The sequence below is a fragment of the Mytilus californianus genome, unplaced genomic scaffold (assembly GCF_021869535.1).
Source record: "Mytilus californianus isolate M0D057914Y unplaced genomic scaffold, xbMytCali1.0.p SCAF_6, whole genome shotgun sequence".
Taxonomy (NCBI): Eukaryota; Metazoa; Mollusca; class Bivalvia; order Mytilida; family Mytilidae; genus Mytilus; species Mytilus californianus.
Genome location: NW_026262712.1, coordinates 108508492 through 108529222, shown reverse-complemented (window position 1 = coordinate 108529222; position 20731 = coordinate 108508492). Strand labels below are relative to the sequence as shown.

At 33.2% G+C, this 20731-nt stretch overlaps 1 protein-coding gene across 2 annotated transcripts; it reads left to right on the top strand.

The window, feature by feature from the left end:
• Positions 1–180: 180 nt before the first annotated feature.
• LOC127704277 (galactosylceramide sulfotransferase-like) lies at positions 181–20176 on the top strand. 2 transcript variants are annotated; one of them, XM_052208275.1, is made up of 2 exons: positions 181–337; positions 18730–20176. In XM_052208275.1, exons 1-2 carry the CDS (start codon positions 315–317, stop codon positions 20006–20008), a joined length of 1302 nt encoding a protein of 433 aa, XP_052064235.1. In that variant the 5' UTR covers positions 181–314; the 3' UTR covers positions 20009–20176. The 2 variants fall into 2 exon arrangements, with proteins under 2 accessions (XP_052064235.1, XP_052064236.1); XM_052208276.1 differs by lacking the exon at positions 181–337 and adding an exon at positions 4267–4371.
• The last annotated feature ends 555 nt before the right edge of the window (positions 20177–20731 follow it).

The following is a 20731-nucleotide window of genomic DNA, read 5'->3' as shown; positions in this document are numbered from 1 at the left end:
CTCAATTTATCCAAGGTTGATACAATAGTAAGATAAAACACGAACTTTTACGGTTTCTTGGTATTAGTATAGACTTGGGTTAATGGTTTGTCAAATCTTTAACTAAGATATATAAATAATATATAAGAAAGATGACCGTAACATCTGTCAAGACATATTAAAATTAATTAATCAATTAGATGATGCAGGTTTGTCTCAATGAATGTATCAAAACACCAGTATAAAATATTTCGTATAATGTGTTAAACTTATGTGAACTTTTGAAGACGGGAATACGACTCAACATTAAAAATAATTCATTGTTAATTTCAACAATGTTGAAATGGAAAATACAGATGTAAGTTATTCTTTTGAGATTTTATTATGACAACTTGAAATAGTTACTGTAGTATCAGTAGTCCATAGAAACACATTATTAATAAAAGTGAGTATTGTGTTTATTATACTTATTATCATAAAGCTCCTGATAGAAGCTGAAATTTAGTAAGGGGCGATTTAGAACTGTTTACTATTACCCTAAAAAAATGAATTGGCGAGGAACTCTGGAATTCAGGGAAGATAAAAAAGGGAGGGAGAAGAGACCAATGCAAATCAAAGTTCATGTGCAGAACACCTCACAGAAACTAAACTAAAGAAATACAAACTCCATCAATATCGAGGGTGAACTCGTGTGCTAATCAAAAGACATCAACATAATTCAAAAAACCATCGGTACCTGGAAATTCTCTAATCCTAAAACTTTCCCGAATGACCGCCTTCATTTATTAGATTTTAGTTTGGTTCAACTAAATTTATACGATAGATTTGGTTTACAGTTTGATTCAGAAGAAACACCGACATAGCTAGATAATACAATTAATTATCTAAGTACTACCACAATTTGATACTAATAAGTAATGTAATGTCAGTATTACAAATCTAATCTTGAATCAATCCTAATCCTATCTTATTTTTGGGAAATTTTTTTAGAATTTCAAATGTGACGTCACTTTGTGCGTTGAGGCTTTGGCTAAGTCGGCTGTGTATTTTTATGTGCTGGATTAAGTTGTTTTATGTAATGTATCCGTTTTTATTCTATAGTTAGTCCCAACTTCGGTTTTATCATGTATATCTATTATATAGTCATTTTATAAAATTTACTGTTTGCAAAATTATAAATTATTCTAAATAATAAGGATGTTCTTGTCCCAGGCAGAAAACCCAGGCCGTGTTGGGCGCAACTTTTTGGAAGTTTTGGTTTTTGGTGCTCTTCAGCTTTGTACTTGTTTTGGCTTTCCAACTTTTTTCATCTGAGCGTCACTGGTTAGTCTTGTATGGACGAGACGCACGTCTGGCGTATTGGATTTTAAACCTGGTGCCTTTTGTTAGCTATTATTCGTGTGTTTCTTTGTCCTATATGTTCTCCATTTATTTGTATTGTAATCCTGTCATGTAATGTTGTCATTTTAATGTTATATTTAACATTGCCATAAAAGCGGGAGGTTTGGCATTCCACAAAACCAGGTTCAACCCACCATTTTTTTCTTAAAATGTCCTGTACCAAGTCAGGAAAATGGCCATTGTTATATTATAGTTCGTTTCTGTGTGTGTTACATTTTAATGTTGTGTTTTTGTTGTGTCGTTGTTCTCCTCTTATATTTGATGCGTTTCCCTCAGTTTTAGTTTGTAACCCGGATTTGTTTTTATCTCTATCGATTTATGAGTTTCGAACAGCGGTATACTACTGTTGCCTTATTTAAATGGAACAGTTGTTTCAGGGACCTTTAATATGTTAAAAGTGAAATATGGTTGGTATTTAGGAATGACTTTGGGCTTGAAATCCAGTCTTGAAATCTTACTTTCCCATCTGAATATGAAGTTTTTTTGTTGAAATACACAATATCATAATATAACGTGGTAACATGCCTGTACAGGGACCGTATCAAAGACAATAAAAATAATTACCTGTATAAATGATCGTAAATTTTTAAGGCATTCCAAGAATCTTGTTTCTGATGATTTTGGTAGTTGCAGTATGCTCACTAGCTGTTCACAAATTAATATGGACAGCTGTTAGTTTGATACTAATTAGTCTGACACTCTTTCTGGTGAGAATTCTAGTCAGAGGCAATAGTAGATATATGTTTTAACTAATACTTACACAAAAATATATAATCTTTAATTTATCATTGCCATAGGTATACTACATAGCATATTTACATTCGTGAAATTGGGAGACAATCTACAAAAGAAATTTTTTATGCTTATAAACCAGTTTTACAGTTGACAAATTATAAAACTAGAGGCTTCCATGAGGGCAGTTACTCCTAAAAGGGTAAATTAACTATTTCTGCAGTGTTCACTTATATGTCGATCTGATTTGTCTCTATAATTATTTAACTTTATATTTACAATCATAAAATCTGTATTGATCTTGATGAACAAATCATTTTATTCTATTGTTTTTGTGTTTATTTTCTGAATCCACTTTTTATTATAAATATGTATAAACTTCATGTTTTATGTTGATGATGAAGATTTTGGTGTTTAATGTATGATAAGTGCAGTATTTGGCCCCATTATTTGTAAAAAAAAATTAATAACAATATCTGGGGAGAAATTGGACTTAATAACATATTGAAGTTTTGTATTTTTTAAAATAAAAATGTATTGCCCTCTGGGAGGTATTGTTTCTTTGTGTGTTTTCGTGGTATCGCTCCTCCGTCCATTGAGCCATTTGTGTAATTGCTGCTTTGACTCAGCAAAATATTAAAGTCATATGAAACTTCAAATTTAAAAAAAAGTTGGGTATGTTTTAAATACTTGAATGGCTAAGTTTTACTATAAAACAAGAGTCATAACGAGAAAAATCAACTGCCTGATTTATGTACAAAACAATATACGAAAACACAAATAGGATATACAGCGACAAACAAATACTGAATTACAGGCATTTTGATTTGGGACAGGCATATACAGTTTGGTATTTTTCGAAACTGATTTTCAATGCTTATGAATGAACCTTAGGCTTTCCAATGATCCAGAATAGAACCAATGCTTTTTACACGAATAAGTAGTAAGATAGAACACATGGAGTCCTTTTATGTTTCATTTTTACCTTTGTGCTCTAACAGCTTGCTCCTTTATGTTATTTACATTCGCATTGCATTGAAGATTCTACTTGTTTTAATATAAACTACAGTGATAATTTCAAACAAAACAACAACAAAAAATACATTAGATCTGAATTATCTAATTTTCAATATACTATCTACAATGAAAAAATTTCAAACAGATCGGATGACTCATCAAACTCATGTCCCAAACACAAGGAGAATTATATAACATCCAAACGCGCAGATGGAATGAGACCATATTTCGTAGTTCTAAGCGTTTAATTTTGACTTATACAACACTGCGAAAAATTTCCGTTTTTTTTTGTTTTTTTGTTTTTTTTCTCGTTATGATTTTGAGATTGTATAACAGTTCATTCCAGTTTTGAATTTGACCGGAAATGTCGCAGGGATGGCATTGAAAACATCCATCCTTCTGTACCACTCAAAATAAAATTAAAAGAAGAAGACAACGCTTAGAACGTCGGCAGGAGTCGCAAACAACTCCTCCAATACTGTAGTCAACTTATCTACTCACCAGTTGATAGAGATCGAAACTTCCCTGCTCTCGAACGGTTTCAAATTCCACCCTGTAGCATGTCCCATCAATAAGATACATTTATTGGAGGATCTTAACAACTTTCAGCATCCGCATCGAGGAATAAATGTTCGATTAATTAGTATGAATATCGACGTCAACAAACTATTGGTTGTTACCTTTATGATAAGAAGGGTTCACACCCTGTTTACGGCTGTCATTCGGTATATCGAGAAAAATTATCGTGAAAGAATAAGTAACAGTGGTCAAGTATTGTGATATGATCATAAAAGAACTGGTATGGGATCGCGAAGGGAATGTTGTCGAGAAGACACTTGCAAGGTCAATTTATAATCTAATTTATTGAATTATAAGAAAAATTTAAAAAATAAAACTGTCTGTCAAAATGGTTTGACATTATGATCAGTGTCTTAGAAAATCAGAGTTTGAAATATCACCGTCTTTACATAACTATAAATCTGGGTTTTTTTCTGAAACAATCGTGTCTTGTGAAAATAAATTATATGTTTACACCTTTTTCACAATACAATATAAACTGCAAGTGACATATTGCCAGACATATTTTATTAATCAATCAGATGAAAAGGGATGTCTCATTAACTATGTCATACAAACAAAAGAACGATGCAAACAAAAGATGATGCATCATACGGGTTGGATATACATCACATTATCATAAATATCTGCTTTCAGTGATGTTGATATGGCTAATACACGCATGTAAGTTTGTTTCCTATCTAAACAATATGAAATTACAAGAAAGAGGAATTTCATTAGAATTTTTAAACGGGGTGTATAATTTACTAGTTCTTAAAAGTAATAACACATTCATCAATGTTAGTGGTAGATAAAAAAAAAAGTTTGAACGTTACTCAAGAACTCGGGGAGTAGTGCTCTCCCTACATACTGAAAGGTAGAGATGAACCACGGGAAAATGTCACTATTTCAAGCTTCATTATAAATGATAAGGGTCAGACATTTAGATTAAATTGTTGATATGATCATAAGTATCTAAAACGCAATCAGATGTTAATATTTTGTAATGATGCAATTAAAATCACAGTTATATATGGATCAGATATTTGTCAAATTTAGTTTAACGCTCCATAAAATGGCGTGATATAGCTATAGTAACAACATAAACGGTACACCAATTTTAATGCATCAGATGCGCATTTCGACAATTAATGTCTCTTCAGTGATGCTAGAGGTCAAAATATTTAAATATCTAGAAATCTAATATAAATGTTGAAATGTAGATCAAACCAGAACGGACCTAAAGTATAGCCAATTCAATAGGTTTATTGTTTGTCAAAAAATGTATGAAAGGATTTGTATTGTTAAATATTCAAAATATATGAAAAAGTAGAGGTATTAAATTTTTCTCATCCCTACCACAAGAGTTTTGAAGAATTATATCCCACTCTGATCACGATTTTCCAATTAATCTCTTTTCATAATTGTCAAAAATAATGATTATTTTCATTCTTGAAATCAACATTATTATATACCCTTCTTTGGCTGTTTCAACTTTTGTCATTAAGCGTTCCTTTATCTCGGGAATACCCAGAAGGTAAAAAAATCATTTATCTCTATAAAATTAAGGAGATATGATTGCCGATAAAAGTTAACCATTCATCATAGTTAAAATGAAGTGGATGTAAGGAATAACCTCTGTCCATTCTTACAAGAGATGCGAAATGCCATGGCATTAAACGAAAACCGACAAAAAGACAAAACAAAATACACAAAACACAAAATAGAAAACTAAAGAATGAGCAACACGAACTCCTACAAAAACTGGGGTGATTTCATATGCTCCGGAAAGTAAGCAAATCCTGCTTTACTTGTGGTACCCCTCGTGTTGCTCATATATAAGTACAACCTCGATGATAAATCTAATGTGGTCGGTCACATTCGAGAAAAAGAGGAAACGATTGTGGTAACGACAATTGGAACATATCCGTTGTGAAACTGATCTTCCATAACGATCAACCAACTCGTGATGGCATGCGTTCTTAATATATACTCGGGTATGAATTGCGAGAAAACATTTCATAGAACATCTTATTGATAATTATTTAAAAAAAAAATTAAAAGAAACTTTTTGTATATATTTATTCCTAATTGGCTGTTTCAACTTTTGTCTCCATGCGTTCCTGTCCTAATTGCACCAAGTATATATTTTTCAAACACGTCATAAACTTTTCTTGATCTTTTACCCTAGTTTGATACTACTTTTGATGACTTAAATAGTTCATTGAGCAGCCATTGTTATGACAATGATTACGAGTTATTCTATAAATTTGACAAAAACTAAAGATGCAACTCAACGATATAAAGATGAAAACAGACGATCTTTTGGGGGCATTTATTGTTAGATACGTTGCACCTTGAACATGTTCATCCATTCGTATGGTTTCCTCTATTTTCGTACCCTTATTTCTTAAGATTAAAAAAATCTATTACAAAAGATGAAACTAACAAAGTTTAATATTTTTCATATATCATCAAAAACAAACAAACATGCAATATACACAATTTAGTGTATATATATACATATTGTTTCAATTTAGACTTGTTTATATATGTAACACTCCCAAACGTGTCCATCCCCCCAAATGTGTCCGTTTCCCCCAAACGTGTCTATTTCCCCCAAACGTGTCCTTAAAAGTTGATATCGCCCAAACGTGTTCAATTTCAAAAACCCCAAAAGTGTCCGATAATTGTTATTCGCCAAAACGTGTCCACTTTAAAACGCCGGAACGTCAGAAAACTTTAAGCGCTATTATATTCTCAGTGACGTCTATAACATTTACGGCAATTCCATAATAGGGGACATTGAAGATGTCGGGTTTTTGTTGGATCCTAAATAAGATAAAAGCCGCCTTCAAAAACATTAATCCTGGAGTATATATTTTGGGCACAATTACCAGAAATTAAAAAGGAACAGAGTTAAAAGAAGAAGATTCAAAATGTATAAGCCTTAGTTTGTTCAACGCCAGTTGTTTATATGTATGCAAGATTGATTAGCAATATATACATAATTCTTGACTGTTGCTTGCTTAATGTCTAGTGGCAAGTATTGGATGCATATTTAGAGCGAACATAAACATTACTTTAGTACAGTTAAATTAATCGTTTACTCGGTAAATAATTTTGTACTAATAAACTGCAGTGATGCCTTACTACATTAACTATGTATGAGGATGATGTACGACTGGCTTCCTGCAGAGGTTTTTCCCAATTTTTGTCAACAGTTCGGATTTATTAAAAGCTCTTGAAATCATAAACATGTTTTCAGGTTTAATATTATAAATTTGGGGTTTCGAACATCACTTAAGGACACACAAACAAGAGACATTACCTCCAGTGGCAAATATTTCATGCATTTTTAGGACGACAACATATAAACAATAAATATTATTGGAAGGTTCTTTAATGAGAGGCGGAAGACTATTTCCCGGGACTTTAGGATTGTAACATTTTTATTACGGAAATTTGTACGGTTATTAGGAATTTACACTGTATGGTTATTAGGAATTTACACTAATCGGGACTCAGAATTAGATAATAATTTTTGGGAGCGGAGAAAGACCTCTTTATTTTTACAGGGCTTTAGTATAACAATCCTTTATTCCCCTTTATATAATAAAGGCCGTTTGAAATTAAAGTTGGGGAAATTTTAACTGCCACTAGATAATAAGGGTATATGTATAGGGATAAAAATAGTTGCCTTGATGCATACCATCGACGGCACCCTGAAAGAGTTGTTACAATGATTTTAATGTGCAGATAGTGGGCATTCTCCCTATACAGGAGGTATCTGATTGAATATCTACATTATTACCTATAGACATTGCTGCGTACTTTTACACCCCGCCCAATCGAACGGAGGCCCCATTTGGCACGAGTTATACTGTTCGTTTGATAAAGACCTAAAGGACTATATTTCAATTTGCAATGAAATAGTAAAAGGAGTATATGAAAGAACAATAACCATGCAAATAACGGGGACACGTTTGGACATTTTTATGATATGGACACAATTGAGCTTTCAGAGAAAGGAAAAAGTTAGGCTTCATATGGACACGATTGTGAGATTGGACATGTTTGGGCGTTAGCATAAATATGGACACGATTGGTCGTTAATAAAAATGACACGTTTTGGCGCCCTTTTACATTTAGACATGTTTTGCAGTTCAGTTACATCATGTGGACACGTTTGGGGGAATCGGACACGTTTAGGGAGAAGGACACGTTTCTGAGTGTTACATATATATATACAAACTATGATTGCGTTGGCTAAAAACCGCAATTTTTATACTTGTGCATGAAAAACAAATTTCTTGGTAGATGGGTCTAAATACAGCACAAACAACATTTTCCAAAAGACCAAAGAAGTGAAAAAGTATATTTTAACAAAACGCATTTGACTAGCAGGTCGAACAACGGAAGTTCTTAAACCCTGCTGACTGTTATTGGCGATTGCCAAATAAACGTATCACATGATGTAACAAATTCAAACGTTTAAACCCGCTGCAATTGTTTGCACCTGTCCTAAGTCAGGAATCTGATGTTCAGTAGTTGTCGTTTGTTGATGTGGTTCATAAGTGTTTCTCGTTTCTCGTTTTTTATATTGATTAGACCGTTGGTTTTCCCGTTTGAATGGTTTTACACTAGTAATTTTGGGGCCCTTTATAGCTTGCTGTTCGGTGTGAGCCAAGGCTCCGTGTTGAAGACCGTACTTTGACCTATAATGGTTTACTTTTATAAATTTTGTCTTGGATGGAGAGTTGTCTCATTGGCACTCATACCACATCTTCTTATGTCTCTTAACTATTAATTTAATACCAAACAGAAAACAATAAACTTGCGGAAAAGATGGTATACCGCAAACAAAAGGTGCAACAATTAGTACACTATATCCGGATTTCAACAATTAATGTCTCTTCAATGATGTTAGGAATCGAAACGGTATTTGGAAGGCCATATAATTCACCTCAATTTTGGATAAATATTGGCGGGTAAACAATGTTGAATTGTATGCAATAACATATTTTTGTACACAGGTTAAAATTTTAATATTGATTTTTTTTTAAGGCCTGAATTTTGCTTAAAAGATTGAATTAAAAAGATAACTGACAAAAATCATATGCAATGAAGTCTTGTTAAATTTTCTATGAAATAAAAAAAAATCTATTAAATATAAAATTTGAATTATAGTATTTTTTTAAACAGTTATCGTAAAACATTAGTTATTTTGTTTAAGCAAAAATCAACTTATCGAAAAAAAATTCATAATATTCTTCAGTTCTTTATAATATATATTTCTTCGGTAGTGTACACGGGAAAGAGAATTATATGTCTGTACATTTTAGAAAACTTGTGTATATCACTAAAACTAAACTCTGGAAATACATGTGTACATCGGATGTTAATGTCACCTGATGGCTTTTGGTTTGACAAGATTCCTTTACATACCTGATGATTTGTTGTTTAGGTACAGAGCAGTTATCTATATTGTGCATGGTTTTTTTTTGTTTTTTTTTTTCTCGAGACGAAAATTTTTTTTTTCTATAAAGATTATATTATTTTTCTACATGTATATAAAGATAAATTATACAGAAAGAGGGAAAAAAACTTTAGAAAAATGAAAAATATTTTTCTTATAACTGATTTCAGTGGTAACTATTTTTTTCACTTCACACTTGAAATAATTAATTTTTTATCAAGAAATTTAGAATATCAAACATGTCAGAATATCAACGAAGACAGCACAATTTCTGCATGAAAATTCCAAGATGTAGAAAAATACATACGACACTTCCAAACACATCCGCCATTTTGACAAATTCCGAAAAATTCATTTTTTTAAAACGATATGGGACGTAATTTGCCCTCGATTTATACTGTCAAAAGTGGTTTATTTTGCTAGAAATATTTGTTGATATTTTCAATACAGGTTGCACTTTGTAAATACAGCTGTTTCACAAACCACGCCTCTTTTATATAAAATTCATAGATATTTTGTTTTGTTTACGTACTGGATCCCAGATATGACTTGGGAATGTTACCAGTGTAATAGGAGGGGTTCGATTGGATAAGGTTTGCAAGGTTCTTATGATACGGCCTCAATGTATGATGCACTTTAAGCTTGACGAATGCCCAGTGATAGCTCAACTCACTAAACTCAAACCGGTATGCTGTTGATAACTTGTATTCTATATATTTACTCTGTATTTTTAAAGGTGTTCTCTATTCAGACTTCTATTTTTATCCTGTATGTTTTTTTGTACTCTATCTGGAGCTAAAAGAGACTTAATGCTGTTTCAACAATAAACTTTTATTAACAAAATACAACAAGGCAAGCAAATTCAACAAGTGTAAAGTAGTATCAAAAAATGTAGATGAAAATGTATCAAAAGTAAATGGGGAGTATAATTTAGCAATGTAAACTAATATCAAAATAGAGAGGTATCAAGGAGCAATTTAGACTACTTAAATATACTCTAAATAAACATGGATCAATCTATAAATTGAGCGTTTAGAACAGACCAGGTTAACTTACCAGCAGAGTGGAAAGCTTCACCATTTCAGACAGGAAACCCGTCTTTAGACAAATTTAAACATAACCCGGCAATCGCAATATATATATGTGAAAGTTTATAAATTAAGGTATGATAAGAAATTTGGAAGTACAACAACTTATTAATAAATTATAACAACTTACTCCTGAATAACTAAAAGATTTCAATTATAAACGATCTTATTATAAATTAAATGCCAAAGATAAAACTGAACATAGGATTAAGTAATTAGTGAAAAGTTAATTAAACATTTGTCATGGAACATAACTCCGTTTTCCTACATTCTTCCCCCCTAAGACAAATTTTAATTATAAAACAAAAATATTAAAGTCTTCTCCTGTTCTCCTGCGCTTGCCGTCTCATGTCATTTAATATTTGATGTCTCTCGTTCTCGGTTCCTTTCCTATAAGGGTAGCAGAGCGGGTCCCGATATGAATGGTTTTTCACTTTATCTTTCCTTACTAATACTTCTGGATGAGGTCTATGATGACAAAAGGCTACATGCCTTTTACATGAACTAAAATTTCGAAAAGTCTTTTCACAAATATCACACTTATGAATAGTTACGATCTCTACATGTATTTTGGTCCAATGGGCGATATATGCATTGAAATTAGAGCAGACGAAATTACATCCATCGCCATTACATTTTGTACTATTTGGGTTCCATACAGGTCTAAGGCTGTGATTAACGAATTCACTGTATTCCTCATCCGGTACATTTATTTCAAATTCATCCATGACTGAAAAAGAGAGGAATCATAAAAAACTATGACAAAATAATCATACTATATAAAGAAAATATAAAATACATATATGTACATTAATAAATGTGTTTTTGTTACTTTAATTGAAAAGAGACAACTAAACTAGATTTAAACAAACGCATACTAGTATGTAATGAGGCACACATGCAGCCTTGGGTAGCAAGACAATTGAGACATTACTAATTCTAAGCCATTACGCGAGTTTACTCGAGTTTAAATACATATTTCATTCAGACTTGCATCAAATCTTTTGAAGGTATGTACCCTTATAAAAGTTTACACGTGTTTAAATTTATTTTATTGGAGAGGGGGAATAAATGTCTCTGGGTTTTACTAGTTTCCCTGTCTATTAAATATGACACGACATGTCTGCTCTGTCTGGTGGAACACGTCAGTCCAGTATTCTGAAGGGCTATCAAGAAGTTGTTTCCTGTGCTCTGGTTCTGAATGTGTTTTCAAACTTTCAACAGATTTAAAAGTATTTGAACCAACGTCGGATACAAAATCTACTTCATTTACTACTTCAATGGTAGTATTCTTGCTCAACTTTACTGGTCTTTGATTTACATTCATTGAATACAGTCTTTGTTTTTGTGTTTTGGAATCAATAAGTGATTTAGCTAGTAAGTGACCCTTGTCAACAAAATGTGTACCCTCTATAAGTGCAATTTCCCATTCTGGTTTGCCAATAACATGACTTTCAATTGAAAATCCACTATTTGTAGGAATGGTGACGTCATTAGACTGTTTGACTTCAACACCTATACTACATTTTATTTTTTCTAATGGGATCTTTTGACGTTTTATTTCTAGGACCCTTTTCCCTATTTTAATCTCAACATCTTGTTTTTCTAGATAATCCATTCCAAGTATGCCTGCTAGCTTCTCGATGTTAGCAACTATGACATTTTGTTTACAATTTTCAGTACCAAGTTTAACTTGAACACTTACTTGACCTTTTACCACTAGCTTAGTGCCATCAGCTGTGTACAGAGCAGTATCAGTTTTCTGAAACTCAGTCTTATCTACTTCCATGGTATTGAAAAGTTTTGATGATATTACACATACAGGAGACCCGGTGTCAACTAATAATTTACATGGGGTGCTATTGATTTCAGCCTTGACATATAGACATGAACCCGACAACTGATTCAAGTGAACAATAGGTGTCGTGCTTTCTACATTAATACATGTATCAACCTCTTGTCTACACAAGGGTTCCTGGTCTTGACAGGAAATTGTATTTGCCCTTTGGTTTAATGTTGTTGCTTCATTTACAACATCTGCAAACTGAACTTGTTTCTTAAAAGTTTCAATTTGTTTTGGACGATTTTCAAAGTCTGAACGAGCTGAATTCACATACCTGATTTCAGCCCCTTCTCGTTTAAAGAACTCCTAGGTCATTGATTTGAATCAAAATAACTTCTCTCCCTTTCCCTATTTAAGTAAGGCCATCCAGTTCTAATATGGCCTAATTCATGACAATAATAGCAAGTTATATCCCTTGGCCTGTCAAATCTATTTTGGGATTGTGAACTTCTATTATAAAAACCTTGTCCTTCATTTCTGTTTGGTTCATTGTATGACCCTATTCTATTTCTGCTTGTATCTACTGTTCTATTCTCATTTAGATACTCCTTAAATTTATTGTCAATCATTTGAGATATCTGACCTAATATCTTACTTTCAGGGTTCTGTTGCTCGCTTTCAGTCAAGGCCTGTAGAGTTTGAATATTATGAGCGTCAAACGTCTCTCTAGGTTTTACAATTTAATCAACTGGGCCAAGAAATGATTCATATTCACTTGCAAAAGCTATGGCTTGACTGAGCATTCTGGGGGTGGTGAAATTGAACATGTTTCTTCAGTTCATGATTATTCAACCCGTGTATATACTGATCAATCACCGTAGGCTCGATTTCATGATAGCGTATAGTGGGATAAGCCTGTTGTGCAAGTCTGCGTAAACCGTACCCGTACTCGGCTACCGTTTCATCTTTTTGCCTTCTTCGATTTCTAAATTCGCACCGATAGACAACTTCACCCTCTCTTGGGTTAAACCGCTGCGACAAAACGTTTTTGAGTGCATTATAGTCTGACATTTGACCGAGTGTAAGATCACTCAAGATTTTCTGAGCACAGCCGCGTAGACACACTGTAAGCTGTTGTGCCTTTTCACAATCGGTCCATTGATTCCAAGATGCCACTTGCTCAAAATGTATGAAATAATCAACCCACTCGGAACATTTGCCGTCAAATGAATCGGGTTCTTTCTGTTTGCGCCTATTATTACCCGAAACAATAGGGTTAGTTCCGTAATAATCATGAACTGATCTTTCATAAGTAGGAAAAGGACCATAACCTTCATGAGGGAAGCTTTCATGCTCAATATAACCAACAGGTCCAACTTGCCTTTGGGGTACATACAATGATCCCGGAACAGAGTTTGACAGTAACATGGATGGCCTTTCATGTTGTCGGCTTGGCAACCTGTAATAACCTTCTGGTTCTACAATATGAGGGCGTAATGGGTCATATTGAGGCGGCACATGCATTGGCCTTTCATAGAGAGGTCTTTGCATGTCAACTTTTTGGACAGGGAGTTGAGTATCTCTGTACACTAGCATATTCATACCCTTTTTGTCGAACATCATTAGGGGCTACTTTGGTACCTATATAATGGTCTTCATACATATAATGTGAACTATGCGGAGGCATAGCATGTTTTATGAACTCTGAATTATCGTGTGTTTGTGCCATTGTATTACGAATTGTATCATTCTTTATTGTATGTTTTGGTCTCGCACCAGCTGTCAAGCTACTTTCTAGATAATTCATAGGCTTTTGAATTGACTGTGTCTTTTTGTATTGACTCGAAGCCGGATATATGCTCTCTTTTTCTGTGATCTCACTTAATTCAGGCCTAGGAAGTTTATTCAACCTTGTTTGTCTTCCATAACGAGGTTCACATTCGGATTCAGATTCACTAGTAATGTAAGCATATGTAGGTCGAGCTTTTGGATATTCTAATTGTATTCCAGATCCACTGGATCATGCGTTTTTTCTAGCTCTACCAAATAATTCTTCCCTATATGGAGTAGATTTGTGTTTACTATCTGCGATAACTGAATGATCACTATCATATAAGTAACACTTACTTTGTGTCTCTTGCACTTGTTGTACTTTACCATCTTTTTCATCAGATCCATAGTCTTCCTGACTGAATGCACCATGCAAGGGGTTAGATCGATCCATTTTATCTGATATCAAAATTTAATTCTCAATACAAATCAAAATACTAATTTGTTGCCTTGTGTATTTGCAAAAACCTTATCCGCCTCGCGGGACCAAAATGTAATAGGAGAGGTTCGATTGGATAAGGTTTGCAAGGTTCTTATGATACGGCCTCAATGTATGATATACTTTAAGCTTGACGAATGCCCAGTGATAGCTCAACTCACTAAACTCAAACCGGTATGCTGTTGATAACTTGTATTCTATATATTTACTCTGTATTTTTAAAGGTGTTCTCTATTCAGACTTCTATTTTTATCCTGTATGTTTTTTTGTACTCTATCTAGAGCTAAAAGAGACTTAATGGTGTTTCAACAATAAACTTTTATTAACAAAATACAACAAGGCAAGCAAATTCAACAAGTGTAAAGTAGTATAAACAAATGTAGACGAAAATGTATCAAAAGTAAATGGGGAGTATAATTTAGCAATGTAAACTAATATCAAAATAGAGAGGTATCAAGGAGCAATTTAGACTTCTTAAATATACTCTAAATAAACATGGATCAATCTATAAATTGAGCGTTTAGAACAGACCAGGTTAACTTACAAGCAGAGTGGAAAGCTTCACCATTTCAGACAGGAAACCCGTCTTTAGACAAATTTAAACATAACCCGGCAATCGCAATATATATATGTGAAAGTTTATAAATTAAGGTATGATAAGGAATTTGGAAGTACAACAACTTACTAATAAATTATAACAACTTACTCCTGAATAACTAAAAGATTTCAATTATAAACGATCTTATTATAAATTAAATGCCAAAGATAAAACTGAACATAGGATTAAGTAATTAGTGAAAAGTTAATTAAACATTTGTCATGGAACATAACTCCGTTTTCCTACACCAGTATAAATACACATGGATAGCGGCGAAATTGAATTTTGAGAAGGACAAAAAGTGAAGGCAGGGGTAGTACAGAATAATAGTATAAGTTTAAACTCTTAGAAGTTCAAGGCGTATAAATGTTGAAAACATGAAAAGGAGTTCCTATGGGAAATTTCATTGTCTATATTTACAGATGTGCAACCTACAGCTGTAAATTATTACTTTTATCTATAGAATTTGTGATTTTGATGTAGACATGGGATCGCTAGATTTACCATTGAGTCGACGGGGAAATGACTAGAAAAAGTACGATTTTTACGAATCTCCAGGGACGTAGTTCAATAAAAAATTATAATATAAAACTATCAAGACCAACATTTTGAGGTAGAATTATGTTCAAATACCTAGGATATAGCTGCAAAATTTAGAAAACGGGTCACATTTATGAGAAAATTGAACTATATTGCAGCACCTATGCATTTCATATGGAACAAAATAAAACAAAATAGCGGCCCGATACGTCACCAAAGTCACATGATGTTTTACTTAGTTAGATATGTAAAATATAGCGATCGTGACCTAGTGACCGAAAACTAACGACATGGTATTTGTGGAGTATGAAAGAAAACCTCTTTAAAAGACGTGTTCTGGTGGCTTATTCCAGTAGATGCTGCGCAAAATTATATTTCAAAAATGTACTCAACTGGTATCATTTCTAAATACAAAATTACATACTGTAACAACTATATAATTTACTTTTAGAAGATAATTATGTTCAAATAAGACGAACTTTTATTATGTTGGCACTACAAATGTACTTCGTCAGTGTCAATCGTGTTTTCCAAAAGCTATAATACAATATGAAAATCATTAAGTTCCTTTATCCATAATATTTCCCGATCCTCTAGATCTCGCTTGGAATCATTCCAATGAATGTTCTGTTCGACCCCTATTTCCATGTGGTTGAAAGTCATCGAGTTTTTGGTCAACTGTCTTAAGTGTTTGCTCACTGTGAGATATGGCTTCTTTGTGATATTCATGTATCGCTCCTATGCCCATTGAGGCATTTGTGCATCGGCTGCTTTGACCCACCAACATATTAGAGGTCATATACCAAACATTCTAGAATGTAAATAACATTTAAAACTTTTACAGCACACTTTTTAAAGTGGCCTTTCTGACTAATGATGCTGAATGCTATATCTGTGTGCAGTATTTGCCACGTTTGCAAGCTATTCGAGACCCGAATAACAAATGTAAAAAAAATTTAAACGAGAAAATTAACGGCCTGATTTATGTGCAGAACAATAAACGAAAATACAAATATGATATACCGGGACAAACAAACAGTGAATTACAACCTCTTGATTTGGACATACAGTTTGGTATTTTTTTAACTGATTTCCAATGGTCTTGTACAATGTATGAAACATAGGCTTTCCAATGCTCTTGAATGAAACCAAGGCTTTTAACACAGATGAGTAGTAAGACAGAACACATGGTTTATTTTTATTTTTAGCTTTGTGTTCTAACAGCTTGCTCGTTTATGTCACTTACATAATCGCAGTGAATTAAAATTTCCATCTTATTTAACATAAACTACAAAGATTATTTAAAAAAAAAACAACAAAAAACCAAATTATAACTGAATTATTTAATTTTCAATATAATATTAACAATTAAAACATTCACAAAGGGTCGGATTACTCCTCAAAGTCATGCAGCAAACACCAGGCGAATTGTCTAATATCCTAATGCGCGAATGGGATGAAACCCTATTTCGGTGCTCTAATCGTTTTATTATCCGTCTTATACAACATGGCGAAGAAAATCTCAAAAGTCTTACTGACGAATTAAACATTGTAATGAACTCTTATAAGTAAGTATGGTTCTATTATCATTTAACTCCTGATAGAAGCTGAAATTGTGTAATGGTCGATTTAGGTCTGTTAACTATTGCCCTAAAACCTTCAACAGGCAGACAAACAACTGTTCAAAATTACACAAAACTTCTCTTTAAATTGGCGATGAACTTTGGAATTCAGGGAAGATGAAAAGAAAAGGACGGAACAGATACCAATGCCAATAAAAAAACAGAAAAGACTAACAGTCCATGCACTAAACACTTCACAAAAACTAAGCTAAAGTAATACGAACTCCACCAAAACCCGTGGGTGAACTCACTTGCTCTGGAAGGGTCAGCAGTTTTGATTCCCGCCGTCTAAATTTTGTTAAAATACATTGGAGAGTCATGGCCAGTGATTAGGCATATCAATAAAATCTATCAGAGCAGGAATGCAGAACAGTTTGCCACTTCAAAATTTGACATCTTGTTCTACAAGAGTCTTTGGAAAATTGGTCATTGTCTTCTTGGGATTGGGATTGTTATTGGCTGTTAAACATTTAACCGAAACGTTTTTCTAATCTATCAATGCAGTTATGACTTTTACTTGTAGAAAAAGACAGAATGAAAGGCAAAATTATCCTTGCTTTGATAAATGTCTCACCCCCGTGAGATGCGAAATCTGACACCCCGTGCGACACTTTACATTTCCATAAAAACATTTTGACTGGGATGCTGGCATTTGGTCTTATTCTATGATTTGAATTAATTTTTATATAAATATACGGAAATAAGTCGCCGAAAAGTAGTTTTTATCCTGAGAATCTGACGAAAGAAGTTTTTTTTTTTTAGAAAACAGTGCACTGGGGACATCTGTTTCAGCTTGCTGGAAATAGATTATGAGTCGGTACCTTCCGTACAATACATCAATTGATGCTAACAGTTCTCAAACATGGAAAACTTGATACCTTGATCGTTTGTCTTCTTTTCAAAACCACCACCAGGTGTCAAACATAGCCAACAGCCCGCTTGTGGCGTTATACACGGTGAACTAAGCTGTTGTTTTTCTCTTTGAAAATTTATATTAATGGATAAATGTCTCATTGACTATCATAGTGTGTACTTTATCTTCCCATTTTTATATACAAAAACTTGCAACTGACAGTTATTTAAGCAACCAACAATTAATCATGGGCTGAATACTCGCTGTAGTATTTGTCCTGTTTGCGATCAAAAGATTTTTTTTAATGTGACAAATGAACAGGTTTTTAACAGGGATATCCTTTGATCATTCAAAATTAATCTGCATAGTTCAGTATTATAATCAGTTTAAGTCTGGTATCTTATTGTCAATTTAGATGTTTGCAGTCTATTTTCAGTAGGTTTTCCTGTTGAATAAATCTTAATTAGCGGTAAGGACACTCTTACATATTTAACTAAGAGGAAAATACAAAATGTATGTAGAAAAATAACAAATATTTTAGATCGCGTTCAGGTCCATGTTGTATTTCAAGACCAAAATTCATTTACTGTTGTCTACTGTGAGATTAATAATTAACACACAGCAGTAGTGAGATACCCAGAACGAGTTTCATCGATTCTTTTTGTTTTTATTCAATATAGAAATTGGGATATATACACTTTCGTGTGGGCTTATCTTAGTAAGATTCTCAATAAAAATTCATAACATTCATAAAAACTATACATGAAATAGATATCGCCTTTAAAATGTGATTTTTTTTTTATATTTCAGATTAAAGATTATTTCATTTTCTGTACTTATGGTGGTAATATATGCCTTTCTACGAGAAACTAAATATCTTCGTTATGTGAGTTCAGGTGTGCAAGACAACTATGAACAGAATAAACATTTGAATAAAACCTATGAGATCGAACCTTATAATCATATAGCCAAATCTTCGTTAAACACAACAAACAATCAATTATATATCAATTCAACGAAACATACCAAAGAGGTTATCGGGCCTACAACACTATCCAAACGTAGTTCGCTCTCGATAAATGATACACAAAATATTGAATTGAGCAAAGAATTTTTCAAAAAAGTTGCGTTTCTAAAAGTTCACAAGGCAGGAAGTACAACTGCGCAGAACATTTTCCTACGCTACGGTGAATCTCGCAACCTCACGTTTGTAATTTCGAGAATTCGAGACAATCAATATGATAATGTTATCAGTTTACAGTCATCTTTGAATAACGATAATATTCTTCCTCCACCACCAAATAGAACATTTGATATTTTATGCTGCCATGTTTTATATAACAATGAAGCTTTTCATAAGTATATGCCAACTGACACAGCATATATAGCCATTGTTCGCGAACCGTTTGATCAGTTCTTGTCGACTTTGAATTATTTTAGGCCTGCTCATATATTGCAAAATATAAAGGCTGAAAACAAAGTTTTTAAGTATCTTCAAGATCCTAGTCACTTTGAGAAAACACATCGTTGGTCAATGACAAACAACAGAATGGCATTTGAATTCGGATTTCCATCAAATCTATTTTACCATTATTCAGAAGAAGAAAGCATGGACTATTTGAGGACACTGGATAAAGAATTCCAGTTTGTGATCATAATGGAATATTTCACTGAGTCTGTAGTTATGATGAGACGTATATTAGGATGGACTATAAAGGATGTCTTGTATTTAAAGAAAAATGCAGCACGGAAGTCATATCAATTTGTTGACAATACCAACAGATATTTATATGAAAGATTTGCAAAGTTAGACTATGACTTATACAACTTCTTTTATAGACGACTGTGGTTGCAGATTGAAAAGGAGGGTCTAGACTTTCAGTTAGAATTGTTATATTTTGATCGACTACGTGAAGAAGTGGAAGATTACTGCATTTTTAACGCACATCAAAGTAAAGGTTATTATGTCGAAACTTCTAGGTGGTCTAAGGCATTTGCAGTTACTCAAATAGATTGTGAATATCTAAACATGGGTGAGATGTCGTTTGTTAAAAAAATAAGACGCCGTCAATATGAGTATCTACAATGAGACTTATAAGATATTCACACAGTGTAGAAGTTTGAACACATCTGCGATAAGATATAAAGCGCGTTCTTATGCAGTATAAATTGCTACATAACAAAGTGTACAAACTAAGAATACCTACGACATTCTGAAATGCTTTAATATAAATAAAGGAACTTCACTTGTTATTTAGATGACCTTTTTTATTTTTCACATTTTCTTTCATACTTAAAATGCTTTATATGTGACAAATTCGTTAAAATTTGATAATCTGACAGCATTTTTTAAGATGAAGACCACTTTAACATTATAAAATACGATATCAGATACAAAGTTATCACTCTCAACGTTCTTTCTCGTGGCTGTACTCATATACCTTTAAATTTCACGAGATTTGAACTGAGCAGGATTGCAAAGCTTCCAGAAGGTCCAACTACGAGTCCCTATAACTCTCGTCGACCAAATATAAAAATATACGAAAATTTGACGAAATAGTTGATTTACTTCTACGAAACCGGTAAAGAGCTCGGCAGTGTATATGGAAAGCGTAAGATAGGAATCGCATGAACTCAAAAAGGAACGAGACCAGGTACATCGGCATGGTAAAAAGTAAAATAACAAAAATATCGAACTCCAAGGAAAATTCAAAACGGACAGTCCCTTGACTTGGTACAGGCATTTCCTTATGTAGAAAATGGTGGATTAAACCTGGTTTAATAGCTAGCTAAACCTCTCACTTGTATGACA